Below are 15,335 nucleotides of genomic sequence, written 5' to 3'. Positions count from 1 at the left end.
CTAAGTGGGGTCAGCTCTATGAATCCTAGAACGCCATTGCGCTCGGTTTTGTGTCATGTCCTCCGTTAGATCCAAGTACTCTAAGTCTTTTGTTAGGGTCTCTTCCAAAGTTTTCCTAGGTCTTCCTCTACCCCTTCGGCCCTGAACCTCTGTCCCGTAGTCACATCTTCGAACCGGAGCGTCAGTAGGCCTTCTTTGCACATGTCCAAACCACCGTAACCGATTTTCTCTCATCTTTCCTTCAATTTTGGCTACTCCTACTTTACCTCGGATATCCTCATTCCTAATTTTATCCTTTCTCGTGTGCCCACACATCCAACGAAGCATCCTCATCTCCGCTGCACCTATTTTGTGTACGCGTTAATGCTTCATCGCCAAACATTATGTGCCATACAGCATCGCCGGCCTTATTACCGTCCTATAAAATTTTCCCTTGAGCTTCAGTGGCCTACGACGGTCACACAACACGCTGGATGCACTCTTCCACTTCATCCATCCAGCTTGTATTCTATGGTTGAGATCTCCATCTAAATCTCCGTTCTTTTGCAAGATAGATCCTAGGTAGCGAAAATAGTCACTCTTTGATATTTCCTGATCTATGATCCTCACCCCTAACTCATTTTGGCCTCCGTTTGCACTGAACTTGCACTCCATATATTCTGTCTTTGATCGACTTAGGCGAAGACCTTTAGATTCCAACACTTCTCTCCAAAGGTTAAGCTTCGCGTTTACCCCTTCCTGAGTTTCATATATCAACACTATATCGTTTGCGAAAAGCATACACCAAGGAATATCATCTTGAATATGTCCTGTTAACTCATCCATTACCAACGCAAAAAGGTAAGGACTTAAGGATTGTTGATGCACAAAATCAGTGAGGACTTCGGTTGAACAGAAAGTATTAAGTTTGTGATCTTTGCTAGATTGCTTCGGTCATTAGTGTGGATAAGTATGTAAATGGATAGAGACAGGAAAGCAAACACTAGATGTACGTGGTTCACCCAGATTGGCTACGTTCATGGAGTAGAGGAGTTCTCATTAATTGTGAAGGGTTTACACAAGTACATAGGTTCAAGCTCTCCTTTAGTGAGTACAAGTGAATGGTTTAGTACAAATGACATTAGGAAATATTGTGGGAGAATGATCTCGTAATCACGAAACTTCTAATTACCGAAGTATGGTATCGTCTTCACTTGCCTTATCTGTCTCATAGGTAGATGTGGCATCTTCTCTGGAAGTAATCTTCCTCCATCCAGGGGTGGTATCTTTAACTGGTGGAGATGCACAAGGTAATGTATCAATTTCACTTGAAGCTTACTTGTAGTTTCAGGCTTGGTCAAGCGCGATACAAACTATGTAGTAGGAGTCCCCCAAGTCGCCGAGCTATGGGATCTGCTGGAATAGGTGACAGACAAGGTAAGTAATCAGAGCTCTAAGCAATCAGTCCCATATCAGAAGTTTGATTTCGAGTTCCGGCTGATTGTTCTCATTCTCCCTATCTTGCAGGCAGCATGAAGGATAAAGAGAAGAAAATGAGAAGAGGTGATATGAGATACTTTTGCTTTTGAAGAAGTAACTTTCCACAGGCTTATTCTTGAATTGGGCTGGAGGGTTTTCTGGTTTCCTCCAGAGTATAAGGCCGACTGAAGAATTTGAGGGTCAAAACAAGTCCATCAAATCTAGAGTACGTTCGACCCTGCTGATATGGGATACTTTTGATGTTGACAAAGTAGTGGATGTATCGGCACGTGTTATGTTACGCTTGTCTCCACATGCTTCCTTGTATCCTTCTCACTTGCCCTATCTGTTCCTCAGTCAGATGTGGTATCTTCTCTGGAAGCATAAGATGTTGAAGATGAGTACTCGAGAGCAATGCCAGGTAAGTAATTAGGTAAGGGGTTTCAGGCAGTCAGTTCCTGACTGGAAGCTTGATTCCAAGTGCTGACTGATTGCTATCTTTTTCCTTGTCTTGCAGGTAAGAACAAAGCCAAAGGAAAAGACAGGGAAAAAACATGATATGGGATACTCTTGCTTTTAACCCTGATGATATGAGGTATTCTTGCTCTGGTGTAGCTTGTTTCCAGAGGTATTATCGGGGGGGGGGGGAAAGGAAGCTGAGTATTTCGAAAGGCTTCGTTGGGAGTGCCCTATCAGATATGAGGAAGGGTTGAGCATTTTTACAGGTCTGCCTGTCCGTTGAAGATGGAAGTCAACATATATAGGAGCTTCCTTAACAATAGTAATGTTATTCCTTTACCCTGCTTGGTCATAGCACAGTAGTGGGAGCTGCCAGCTTCACGTGTTTTAACTCTGTCAGAGCACTTTGAAAAAGTGGTCTGTGGTATCTGGAAAGCTGATGTTGCGTGTGAAGATTATAGACAAGCTTTATCCAAGGAGATCTGGCTCTCGAAGTTGAGAAAGTGGTGCCTCTTCGGTTTTCGAACAAGCAATCCTGTCGGGGATCTGGCTCTCGAGATTCAGAGAACAGTGCCTCTTCGATTTTTGAGAAAGCAATCATGCTGGGAGTCTGGTTCTCGAGATTCGGAGAGCGGTGTCTCTTCGATTTTTGAGAAAGTAATCATGTTGGGAGTCTGGCTCTCGAGATTCGGAAGGCGGTGCCTCTTCGATCTTGGAGCAAACAATCTTGTTGGGAATGTTTTCTCGAATGTGAGTAAAGGTTGGTCATGTTTGCTAGTCTACCTTGCCACGGAGCACAGAGGTTGACACACAGGGACTTTCCAATTATCCAGCAGTGGTCCTGTTCCTTTACCCTTGTGGGTAATAATATGGTAGCTAGACCTTCAAAATTTATGTGTCTAAACTTTGTTAGTGCTGTTTCTTTGCTATTCTGTTACTCTTCTTGGTCATAGCGATGTAATGGGAGCTGCAAGCTTCACGTGTCTAAACTTTGTCAGAGATCTTTAGCAAAGTTATCTGTGGTACCCATAAGTTGATGTTGCGTGTGGAAAGTGGATGATTGAACAGTAAGATTCACGTGTTTTCTACTTCACCAGAAATCTTCGACAGAATGCCCGTAATTTCCACAAAGTTGAGTGCATGTGATAGGTGCTGACAAGGCTGAAAAAGCAAGTGCCTCTTCGATTTTTGAGATCGGCCCTCGTGGTCTCTGAGCAGCCCAGCTTTTGAGAAAGCAAACGCCTCTTCGATTTTGAGATTGGCCTTCGTGGTCTTTGAGCAGCCCAGCTTTTGAGAAAGTAAACGCCTCTTCGATTTCTGAGAGCAACCCTCGTGGTCTCTGAGCAACCCAACTTTTGAGAAAGCAAACGCCTTTTCAATTTCTGAGCAGACGCCTCTTCGATTTCTGAAGCTCCGTCGAGTGCAGATTTTTATAGAGGCTGGCATTAAGTTCCAAAGCACACTTGAATCTCCACAAGTAGAAGCTCCATTCTTGCATTTCTAAGATCTTGATTTGTCCGACCTCTTCTCTCTTCAACACCTTTGAAAATGTCTGGCCCCTCCGACCGTCGTTTTGACTTGAACCTTGTTGAAGAGGCAGCTACGCATTCTCCAGACAACATATGGCGCCCATCCTTCTTATCTCCTACTGGTCCTCTTACCGTTGGGGATTTCGTGATGAAGAATGATATAACCGTTGCGGTGGTGGCCAGGAACCTTCTCACTCCCAAAGATAACAGACTACTTTCCAAACGGTCTGATGAGTTGGCTGTTAAGGATTCTCTGGCTCTCAGTGTTCAGTGTGCAGGTTCTGTGTCTAATATGGCCCAACGCCTATTTGCTCGAACCCGCCATTGAATCATTGGTGGCTGAAGTGATGAGTCTCAAACAGGAGATTAGAGGGCTCAAACATGAGAATAAACAGTTGCACCGACTCACACATGACTATGCTACAAACATGAAGAGGAAGCTTGACCAGATGAAGGAATCTGATGGTCAGATTTTACTTGATCATCAGAGGTTTGTGGGTTTGTTCCAAAGACATTTATTGCCTTCGTCTTCTAGGGCTGTACCGCGTAATGAAGCTCCAAATGATCAACCTCCGATGCCTCCTCCTTCTAGGGTTCTGTTCAGTACTGAGGCTCCGAATGATCCCCCTCCGGTGCCTTCTCTTTCTGGGGCTCTACCGACTACTGAGACCTCTTAAGCAACCTTTGTGAAGGCTCCCTCTTGTTTGTTTGTTTTGACTCATGTATATGTACATATTTGTAACTTATCAGAGATATCAATAAATAAGCTTTGTTTCATTTCAACGTACTGTGTTAAATACACCAAAGCCTTCTTCACTAAGTTCTTTGAATTTTTCTTTTGTTGAAGCTTGTATGTTGAAGCTTTGTGAGTGAAGCATGTAGGTTGAGGTAGTGTTCCCTTAATTTCCTGAGTTAGGAAAACTTCTCGGTTGGAGACTTGAAAAATCCAAGTCACTGAGTGGGGTCGGCTATATGAATCTTAGAACGCCATTGTGCTCGATCCTGTGTCTTGTCCTCCGTTAGATCCAACTACTCTAGGTCTTTTCTTAGAGTCTCTTCTAAAGTTTTCCTAGGTCTTCCTCTACCCCTTCGGCCCTGAACCTCTGTCCCGTAGTCGCATCTTCTAACCGGAGTGTCAGTAGGCCTTCTTTGCACATGTCCAAACCATCGTAACCAATTTTCTCTCAGCTTTCCTACAATTTCGTCTACTCCTACTTTACCTCGGATATCCTCATTCCTAATCTTATCCTTTCTCGTGTGCCCACACATCCAACGAAGTATCCTCATCTCCGCTACACCCATTTTGTGTACGTGTTGATGCTTCGCCGCCCAACATTCTGTGCCATACAGCATCGCCGACCTTATTGTCGTCCTATAAAATTTTCCCTTGAGCTTCAGTGGCATACGGCGGTCACACAACACGCCGGATGCACTATTCCACTTCATCCATCCAGCTTGTATTCTATGGTTGAGATCTCCATCTAATTCTCCATTCTTTTGCAAGATAGATCCTAGGTAGCGAAAACGGTCGCTCTTTGGTATTTCCTGATCTCCGATCCTCACCCCTAACTCATTTTGGCCTCCATTTGCACTAAACTTGCACTCCATATATTTTGTCTTTGATCGGCTTAGGCGAAGACCTTTAGATTCCAACACTTCTCTCCAAAGGTTCAGCTTCTCATTTACCCCTTCCTGAGTTTCATCTATCAACACTATATCGTCTGCGAAAAGCATACACCAAGGAATATCATCTTGAATATGTCTTGTTAACTCATCCATTACCAACGCAAAAAGGTAAGGACTTAAGGATGAGCCTTGATGTAATCCTACAGTTATGGGGAAGCTTTCGGTTTGTCCTTCATAAGTTCTTACGGCAGTCTTTGCTCCTTCATACATATCCTTTATAGCTTGGATATATGCTATTCGTACTCCTTTCTTCTATAAAATCCTCCAAAGAATGTCTCTTGGGACCCTATCATACGCTTTTTCCAAATCTATAAAGACCATGTGTAAATCCTTTTTCCCATCTCTATATCTTTCCATCAATCTTCGTAAGAGATAGATTGCCTCCATGGTTGAGCGTCCTAGCATGAACCCGAATTGGTTGTCAGAAACTCGTGTCTCTTGCCTCAATCTATGCTCAATGACTCTGTCCCAGAGCTTCATTGTATGGCTTATTAGCTTAATACTCTTATAGTTCATGCAATTTTGTACGTCGCCCTTATTCTTGTAGATAGGCACAAAGTGCTCTTTCGCCACTCATTTGGCATATTCTTCGTTTTCAAAATCCTATTGAAAAGGTCAGTGAGCCATGCTATACCTGTCTCTCCCAAGACTTTCCACACTTCGATCAGTATATCGTCTGAGCCCACTGCTTTTCTATGCTTCATCTTCTTCTATGCTACAACCACTTCTTCATTCCTGATTCGACGATAAAATGAGTAGTTTCTACACTCTTCTGAGTTACTTAACTCCCCTAAAGAAGTACTCCTTTCATGTCCTTCATTGAAAAGATTATGAAAATAACCTCTCCATCTGTCTTTGACCGCGTTCTCTGTAGCAAGAACCTTTCCATCCTCATCCTTGATGCACCTCACTTGGTTTAGGTCCCTTGTCTTCTTTTCCCTTGCTCTAGCTAGTTTATAGATATCTAACTCTCCTTCTTTGGTATCTAGTCATTTATACATATCATCATAAGCCGCTAACTTAGCTTCTCTCACAGCTTTCTTCACCTCTTGCTTCGCTCTTCTATACCTTTCACCATTTTCATCGATCCTATCCTTGTATAAGGCTTTACAACATTCCTTCTTAGCCTTCACCTTTGTTTGTACCTCCTCATTCCACCACCAAGATTCCTTTTGGTGTGGAGCAAAGCCCTTGGACTCTCCTAATACCTCTTTTGCTACTTTTCGGATACAACTAGCCATGGAATCCCACATTTGGCTAGCTTTCCCCTCTCTACCCACACACACTGGGTGATTACTTTCTCTTTGAAAATGGCTTGTTTTTCTCCTTTTAGATTCCACCATCTAGTCCTTGGGCACTTCCAAGTCTTGTTCTTTTTTCTCACTCTTTTTATATGTACATCCATCACCAACAAGCGATGTTGATTAGCCAAGCTATCCCCCGGTATAACTTTGCAATCCTTACAAGTTATACGATCCCCTTTCCTCATTAGAAGAAAATCTATTTGTGTTTTTGACGACCCACTCTTGTAGGTGATCACATGTTCTTCTCTCTTCTTAAAGAAGGTGTTGGCTAAGAAGAGATCATATGCCATTGCAAAATCCAAGATAGCTTCCCCATCCTCGTTTCTCTCCCCAAAACCATGGCCACCATGAAAACCTCCATAGTTGCCTGTCTCCCTGCCCACGTGTCCATTTAAATCTCCTCCTATAAATAACTTCTCCGTCTGAGCAATTCCTTGCACCAAGTCTCCAAGGTCTTCCCAAAATTTCTCTTTCGAACTCATATTCAACCCTACTTGAGGTGCGTACGCACTAATCACATTGATGAGTTCTTATCCTATTACAATCTTGATTGCCATGATTCTATCTCCTACCCTATTGACATCTACAACATCTTGTGTCAAGGTCTTGTCCACAATGATGCCAACACCGTTTCTCGTTCTATTTGTGCCCGAATACCAAAGTTTAAACCCTGAGTTTTCTAGATCCTTTGCCTTAAGACCAACCCACTTAGTTTCTTGTAGGCACATAATATTTATCCTTCTCCTCACCATAACTTCCACTACTTCCATAGATTTTCCCGTTAAGGTTCCTATATTCCACGTTCCTAAACGCATTCTACTCTTTTGAACTCTACCCTTCTGTCCTAGCTTCTTCACCCTCCCCTATCTAATAGGATCAAAGTATTTCTTTTGTGTGTCCTGTGTAAAGTTGATAGGAGCATATGCTCCCAAACAACTTTGAGTGGAGTCGTTCGAAAAGAAGTTTCTATGGCCCCCTTGCTCATTTAACACTGCATCCGGGTGCCGATGGAGATACAGCGACCCTTGTTCACTTATCACTGTGCTCGGGCCACACAGCGCGCCACTTACGGGTGACGCCCTAGCTTTAGCGCGATTTCGTTCTGGATTCATTTTCATAAGGATTCGACGTAACTGAGGAGTGCCGGCTGTTGACTACCTGATGCCCTCCCCCTCATCCTTTATCCGGGCTTGGGACTGGCAATGTAAGATAAACTTACACAGGCGGAGTTAGCGAGCATTCCTCATACAAAAATAAAAATAAAAAGGTTGCTCATAACTCTCACCAAGCGATGCTGGGGTGTTTTGGTATGCAAGAGAGCCCAATTGGGCCTCGAACTCTCTTGATTTACAGGTACTGTTTGGTACACAGACAGGACGGAATGGGACAAGATGGAACAAAGATTTCATGTCATGTTTGGTATGGACCAGATGGAACGGGACGGAACAAGATTAAATAACTAACTTACCCTTTTTATTTGACTCAGTCTCTCCCCTATCTCTCTACTTTCTCTTTTTCCATATTTTCTTGTTCTTTGCATGCCTAAATTGCTCCCAGTAAACAAAAAGATTGATGTCAACGGTATTGCAATAACAAATGCTTAACCCAAAATTTGATCAACCACTCTATTAACATAATCCAGAAATTATTAAATTTGATCAGAACTAATTGGCATCCCAGAAAACTCACAAATCCAGCCTCCCTTCATAGAGAGAAAGAATGCAAAACACCCAACCCAGAACCCAATCAACTTCTGCAAACCCTCCAAAGTTATAAACCTTCGTAAGCAAAATTAAATCCTAAAATAATCAAAAGGGTCCACGAATCCACCAAAATCAAAAGGGTTTAAACAAAATTGATAAGGAGTTTCAAATTCACACACAAAGTTCTGTACTTTTCAAGATGAACGTCTCAAACCGATCGAAACCAAATTTTACAACTAGAACCAGAAGCTGAAGCTGCGCGTCAATGGACGCCAACTTCTCCAGATTCTTGTTAGCCATTACTCCCCATTGAGCCTCACTCTGCGGACAACTAACCCACCACAAAACAACACACACAAAATCAGAACTTGACAAAATACAAAATAAAAACCAAAAAAAAGGAATTTGAACAAATGAGACTGGAATCTCGGATTAGATCAAAACACAATGGCACAAAATTCTGATAAGGACCCAGAAAAATAGAGCCTGTAAAATGAAGTAATCAACGGGCAAAAGCCACGATGCGGAGAAGAAAGCAAAAAAGGACGCATGCGAAGAAGAAGCATGCAGCGAGAGGTTTGAGGGCTTTTAGAACAGCACTGCCTTGAGACCATCTCATCAAGCAACCTTCCATGGCAACGTTCTAGAGACCGTGGCATTAACCATGGAAGAGGGAGGCGGCAGATGGAAGCTGGGATTGCATTCGGATGGATTTGCTGGGATTGGGTTCGAAGAGAGGGAGAGTGGAATTAATGAAAAATATGAGGGGTATTGTTGTCCAAAAAAATATAATTTTGTGTTCCATGGGCTGGAATAGATAAAAATCGTTCCACGGTACAGCGCGTCCCAATCAATTTGGTATACCAAACATGGGATGGAACACCTCGTCCTACTGCATTTCGTCTTATCCTATGTATTAAACGGTAACTACAAAGAACATAGCCCTCCTCTGTCACTCTTTGCCCGCCACACAAGCCTTTGGGCTTTGTGTTTCTTTGGCCTACGAAGCAGTATTGCCCTTTTCCTTGTGCCTCTTCCTCTGTTCTCCCATGGGCTTGTTGCGTTGTTATATCACTCGGCTGGCACCTGAACCCAGCCCAGATTTGGGCCTAGGCTCCTTTTTATTTTTCGCAGCCCGTGTGGGCTTTGGTCCAGTTTTGAACCACCAAATTTTAGTGCCTAATCATTTTAGTCATTATTCATTGGGTTTATATTTTAGTCGTCTTTCCTGATTGGCCCTCAACTCAATAATGAAAATTATCAATTGATTAATTATTTTCATATGACTTGAAGACCTACATGCATTTATTTATTGCATTTTTTTTTCTCTAAATATTGGATTTTCTTGCAGGAACCTATGAACCTAAAGTTTATAAAATTCGAATATGAAGTTTCGCATAAAATGCCTTGAAAACCTGAAATTTACCTAAAACATTTCACTCATGAAAACCCAAAGCTTTTCATGCAAATTTAAACCAATACATATCTAAAGGAACCTAAACGTTCTACTCCTTGTGTATGGACTGATCAATTTGTCTCCATTGCACTAGCCACAATCTTGTAATTATTTTTGTGACAGAGACATGTCGAATTTGAATAAATTCGACCTTACTGCTTTGGAAGTCTCTGGAAGAAACTACCTAAAGTGGGTCCAAGATGTGAAGTTTCATCTCATGGCTAAAAGCCTTAGAGCCACCATAGAAGTTGACATGGATGTACCGGTTGGCGAAGCTGACAAAGCCACCGCCATGATCTTTATATGAAGGCATAGGCATGATGCACTAAAAGTCGAGTATCTCGTTGAGAAGGATCCACATACTTTATGGATCGCTTTGGCGGATCATTTTGATCACCAAAGAGATAGACTATTGACTTAAACAAGAAAGGACTGGCATCATTTACGCTTCCAAGACTATAAGTCTAGAATACAATTATGAAATTTGTCGAATCATATCACTTCTAAGTTCTGTAATAAGGACTTAACCGAACATGACCTCCTAAACAAGACCTATTCGACCTTCCATGCCACCAATATTGTCCTTTAACAAAATATAGGGCACAAAAGTTTACCAAGTTTTCATATTTGATCTATATTTGACTTCTAGATATTAAGCAGAACTAGCTGTTGATGAAGAAGCATCAAGTTAAACCTAACGGCTCGACTGGAAGTACACATTAGTGAGAAACGATGCTTGAACCGTCGTTCTAGACGCAGTAGGCATGGCCAGAAGCCGCACCCCTAAGGTCAACAAAGTGAAGGCCTATCCAAGGAAGGAAATAGAGCCGCAAAATGCTTCAACCACGCCTCCAAGGCAACGAACTTAACACCATGGATGCAAATATGTGTTATCGTTGTGGTTCAAAGAACCATTGGTCCCGTACATTCTGAGCTCCCACTAAGGTTGTAGCTAAGTATCATTCTCATTGCCAGAAGTTTGAATCAAACTTTCTTCAAGTGGTGGAGCTAAAAGATATGAAGATGAAGGTTTCTGACTTTCAAGAACCATATGCTTCGATGGAGAATTCTTAGACATGGCCCACATGTTGGCTGAATTCACCCTTGGAACCGAATTCCCTATGTGGCCGAACCCTTTTTTATTTTTTTTTATTTTTTATTGTTTTTAAGTTTTCAACACACTACCAACAAATTGGTCTTTTAGCGAGAAACGTTTCAGCGAGATCATTATCTTCCAAACTGTAGGGTTGCTTTTGGCGAGGAAAATTTTGAGTTCTCGCAAAAAGTGAGCTCATTTGGTCTCCTCACATCTCTAAGAAACAGCAAGGAAAAAATAATTTCGGTGAGAAAATTGTTTTGTTGCTGTACATAATACTAGCGAGGAAAAATTGTTCTTCTCGCTCTAGGTTTAGTGGGAATTATATTCCCTTCCCACCAAAATATTAGCTAGGAAATTATTGTTTTTCTCGTTGAACAAAATTTTTAGTGAGTAAAATGGATTATAGCTGTAGCATTCCTGCTATAATTTTCCAAAAGTTTCAAATAGGGCACCTTTTATTCACACCTACAACGAGAAATTTTGTATTTGGGTTGCATAAGTGTTCAGCAAGAAAAATATTTCTTGCAGACGGCCCAAGTTTGTGAAACTCAATATTTTTCTAAGTATTATAAGGGCAATACAGTGTCATTTATGGGATAATAATAATAATAATACTATTAATAAAAGAAAAGGAAATGGGAGAATCTTCTAAAAAGGGGAGCAGGTGGAAAAAAGGAGGAGGAGGAACCTGAATGAGGAGGAGAAGAGAACAGGGGAAAAGAAAAAGAAAGAAAAAGATGTAGAAGAAGGGTAACGAGGAGAGAAAACTATACCCAGTTTTTCAAAGAGGTCGAAGGAAGTATAGAAGACTACGTTCGAAAAAGCAAAGAGAATCGTAACAAAAGTATGGTTCCTTTTGCCGACCTGCAACATAGGTAAAAATTCTCAGCTTTCTTTGTTATTTCCATAGCTACTTTGTATCAATCTTTCTTATTACTTTTAATTTTATACATTGGGTGTGTTGATCAAATATCATGTTTTAGGGTTTGGCTTAAAAAGTCAATTTTTGTTAATTGTGAGTATAGTTGAAATCAAAGTTATAGACATGATTTTGGGATTGGATGGAAGTATTTTGAAGTTATAATTAGAAGAGTTTGGGTTCTAAGTTGCAGGGAACTTATGTTTTTTAGAAGAAAAACTATGTTTCAAGTAGCCTACTTTGGCTCTTGATTTCTATGTCCTTATGGATTCCTTTCGATCCATTATCATGTGTTTTGAAACTAGACATGTCCATGATCAAAGCCTATCTGATTTCCCATAATTCTGTTGAGTTTTGAAATGTCAAAACCATGTTCAAGACACGACAACGAGGATTCTGAAGAAGATCCATTGGATGATGGTGAAGATGAAGAAATTCTTAAAAGTGATGACAGTGATGGCAGTGACTACTAAGATTTTTCTAATGTAGTTTTTGATTTTGAACTTTTGGTAGTGCCATGATGTATTTGCATGTTTTTAATTTTTGCATTTTCATATGGTTATTGTAATTGTAGAAGCTACTAATGTGATGAAGTGTATTTTGTCTTTGGCATTTGAGGGGTAAGGTGCAATAGTTTCCCCTGATCAATTGTAATTAGTCACTGTCTATATTCATAAAACTAATTTGTCATGTTGTTAAGCTTTCTCAAATAACTTGCATATTTTAATTTTGTTAATTTTTTTCTTCTTGAAGAATATCACTATGGCAGGAAAGAGGAAGCAAATCCCTCATGACTCTTCAAGTGAGGCATCAACTGATAATCCACTAATTAGAGTTGTTGCTGTGATACCTTCAAGCAACATGGTTGCTGCTATTATATCATCAGTCAATACCCAGGGAAGTGCTAATGGTATGCCTTTTTATTTTGAATGTTATCTATATTAGGTTGCTTAATTGAAGTGATCTTCTTCTCTAAGTGTATTTGAACATAATCTGTGTAGTTATGATGTGTTTTATTAACTATTTGAACTTTTCATTAATGGATTAAAAGTTAGAGCAAGTCCTTGATATAAACCTAAAAAGGTGTTCTGTTTTATAGCAAGAAAATGTGGCTCTTTTCTTTTAGGATGTTATTGGTGTGTTCAATTGATTTTTTTTTATATTCTTATGGTTTTCTTGGTCCTCGGCCTTCTTGTTCCACTTGTTTTTGTATTGTCTTTGTTTATGTAAAAGGTTCTTGTATCATATGTAAAATAAAATTTGCATTAATGATGTGTTAGGTGAACCGGAAAAAAAAAACTTCAAACACCCATGGGAAGAATTCTGATAAACTGTAAGAGTAGCTTGGTGGTTTGAAAATAACAATTACTTTGACAAAACTAAAGGGGAAGCCTATAGGTTCAAATTTCTCATTTCTTGTGAATGATATTGGTTTTGTGGTTCGGACCCATGCACCACTAAATATAAAGCAATGGAGGAATGTAGAAAAGAAGGATGTGGATAAGATGATTGAAAGAATAATTGTGAGTAATATTTTCTTTTCACATTTTTGTTACATTCAGTATGTAAAAGTCTTCTTAAATTAGATTTACCATAAATTGAATTCCATGCAGAGCAAGTACGATATTGATTTGTCACTAACTCATGTTAGTACATATATTAATAATGCATTACAAAGGTGCTTTGTTGATGTTCGACACAAGCTGAAAAAGCATTTTGATTCCATCCCAACTCTAGAGGAGGTAAAACAAAACAAACATGAGGATGTAACTAGTCAAGAGGAATTGAATTTTCTTTGTGATCATTATGCAAGTGTTCAACTCAAGGTACGCGTGTATATTAATGAACTAAATTGTGGTTGTCATGTGTGATGTTTATCTTCTTCATGTCACAACATTTATTTTGCTATGCAGGAACGCTCAAATAAAAATGCAATTAATAGGTCTCATTTGACTTACAATCATAAAGGAGGGTCAAAATCTTTTAGGGCCCATGAAGAAGAGATTGTAAGATGTGTTTTTCATAATTTTAATCTAGATTCTAGGTGGATAATAAGTTATTAACTTTAATTTGTGATCCATGTATTAGGAAGCCAAAACCGAAGAGCAACTAAGTGCAATTGATTACTTTGAGGCTGTGCTTAAAAACACCAAAAATGATTGGGATAAAGGGGCTAAACTGAAGTGGGTAAGTTAGTTATGTACATGCTGGTTGTGTATATTTTCTGTGAAGATTTTCTGTTTATGATATATATATATATATATATATATATGTATATATATATATATATATGTATGTATGTATGTATGTATGTATGTATATATGTATATATATGTATAGGAATCTTTAAGGAAAGGGATCCCCATTTTTTTATAAAAATGGGGATTAGTTACGGGGTCCATATTACATCAAACTTTAACGATCTGAACCGTCTATTTTTCAAGTTGCACCTCATAGATTATCCTTACAAAATATTAGCCAAATCGGAAATGTTTAAGACATCTAATTGGGTTCAAAGAAATGAACGAATACTTTGTTATATAAGAAACAATGAAATTTTATCTTCATAATTAAATAGGCAAATGGTTTCGGATTAAATTGAATTTTTGCAAGAATGATCTATGAATCGAGACTTACAAAATAGACTGCTCGGATCGTTGAAGTTCGATGTGGAGTGAGCCCCACACCTAATCCCCATTTTATTTCAAAAAATGGGGATCCCTTTGCATAAAGGGCCTGTATATGTATATATGTATATGAAGGCACCAAACATGATAAATTTTATGTTTGTGTACATGAAGGAGCCAAGCATGATAGTTTATTTTTCCTTTGTAGGAAGAGATGCTAAGTATGAAAACAAAACAACTCTTCCAGATGGTACTGTGATGTTGACAAATAATGAAATTGTTCTAGGGGTTCTTGGTCACAAGTCTAGGTACTTCAAAGGTCCTTTAAAGTCTGTCTCTCGTGAAGACACTATGTTGACCAACATTTAGAAGAAAAACTTGAGGCTTAACAACAAGAGCTTGTGACAACAAAACAAGAGCTTGTTGAAACAAAACAAGAGATCCAAGAATTGAAGGAGAACCAATAAAAATTTGAGGAACTCCTACTCAAAATAATGGAAGGGTAGCAACCACCTCCACAAGTAGCCATTTTGTTTTACTGGAATATGTGAACTTTTTGTGAAAACAATGTGAACTTTCATAGTTGTTAACGTTAAGCTTAATTGATTTTGTAGACTACGAATTATATTATACGCTATTTTGGTTTTGGACTAATATGAATTAACTTTTAGTACCTTTGATCATTAATTCTTGGCACTAAATTCCAATTCCAGGGAGAAACCAACTTCTCCCAATAGGTTACTGTTTGGACACGATTTTACACCATCGGCCCAAGTAATCGAAGCCGTTGGGTAAGCATGGTTCTAGATCGTCAGATGGAATAGTAAAGATAATTTTAAAGGATAATATTATGATTTTTACCATAAAAATGATCTTTTGTGAGTTATCTTGACATATTCTTGAATGTGATAAGATAAGATGCAAATTATACCTCCAAGCAAGCGGAACAATCCGGATTAATTTGGAGTTGTTAGCAGTGTAGCGGATTAGAACGGCTTTGGTGTATCCTCAGAAGATTGACATCACATTCGTTGCATGCACCAAGTCTAAAAGTATGGGGGAATGCCAAGATAAAAGTATTGGATAATGGTGACA

The 15,335-nt window shown here is 39.6% G+C and overlaps 2 protein-coding genes across 3 annotated transcripts; one reads left to right on the top strand and one right to left on the bottom strand.

Annotated features, from left to right (window-relative positions):
* On the bottom strand, positions 1-5,526 carry LOC126622111 (uncharacterized). Of its 2 annotated transcripts, none has more exons than XM_050290769.1 (2): positions 4,667-5,526; positions 1-266 (listed from the first exon to the last, which is right to left on the bottom strand). In XM_050290769.1, the coding sequence occupies exons 1-2, from the start codon at positions 5,340-5,342 to the stop codon at positions 1-3; spliced, it is 942 nt and encodes a 313-aa protein (XP_050146726.1). In that variant the 5' UTR covers positions 5,343-5,526. The 2 variants fall into 2 exon arrangements, with proteins under 2 accessions (XP_050146726.1, XP_050146725.1); XM_050290768.1 differs by having other exon boundaries at positions 1-344; positions 4,745-5,526.
* A 6,849-nt stretch (positions 5,527-12,375) lies between these two features.
* On the top strand, positions 12,376-14,499 carry LOC126622516 (uncharacterized). Its single transcript, XM_050291313.1, has 5 exons — positions 12,376-12,498; positions 13,227-13,439; positions 13,527-13,619; positions 13,702-13,800; positions 14,449-14,499. Exons 1-5 carry the CDS (start codon positions 12,376-12,378, stop codon positions 14,497-14,499), a joined length of 579 nt encoding a protein of 192 aa, XP_050147270.1.
* The last annotated feature ends 836 nt before the right edge of the window (positions 14,500-15,335 follow it).

The sequence above is a fragment of the Malus sylvestris genome, chromosome 5 (genome assembly GCF_916048215.2).
Source record: "Malus sylvestris chromosome 5, drMalSylv7.2, whole genome shotgun sequence".
In the NCBI taxonomy this organism is placed as follows: domain Eukaryota; kingdom Viridiplantae; phylum Streptophyta; class Magnoliopsida; order Rosales; family Rosaceae; genus Malus; species Malus sylvestris.
Note: the sequence above shows the minus strand (reverse complement) of the source record. Positions and strands in the feature narration are given on the sequence as shown.

What these genes read in the sequence shown, in the direction of transcription:
- LOC126622111 (XM_050290769.1), bottom strand. Translation starts at nt 5,342, where the DNA reads ATGTATGAAGGAGCAAAGACTGCCGTAAGAACTTATGAAGGACAAACC. An exon ending in TAGGAATGAGGATATCCGAG is followed by an intron (nt 267 to 4,666) that starts GTAAAGTAGGAG and finishes AGGATATCCGAG; the next exon opens with GTAAAGTAGGAGTAGCCAAA.
- LOC126622516 (XM_050291313.1), top strand. Translation starts at nt 12,376, where the DNA reads ATGGCAGGAAAGAGGAAGCAAATCCCTCATGACTCTTCAAGTGAGGCA. An exon ending in TTGCTGCTATTATATCATCA is followed by an intron (nt 12,499 to 13,226) that starts GTCAATACCCAG and finishes AATTCCATGCAG; the next exon opens with AGCAAGTACGATATTGATTT. An exon ending in GGGCCCATGAAGAAGAGATT is followed by an intron (nt 13,620 to 13,701) that starts GTAAGATGTGTT and finishes TCCATGTATTAG; the next exon opens with GAAGCCAAAACCGAAGAGCA.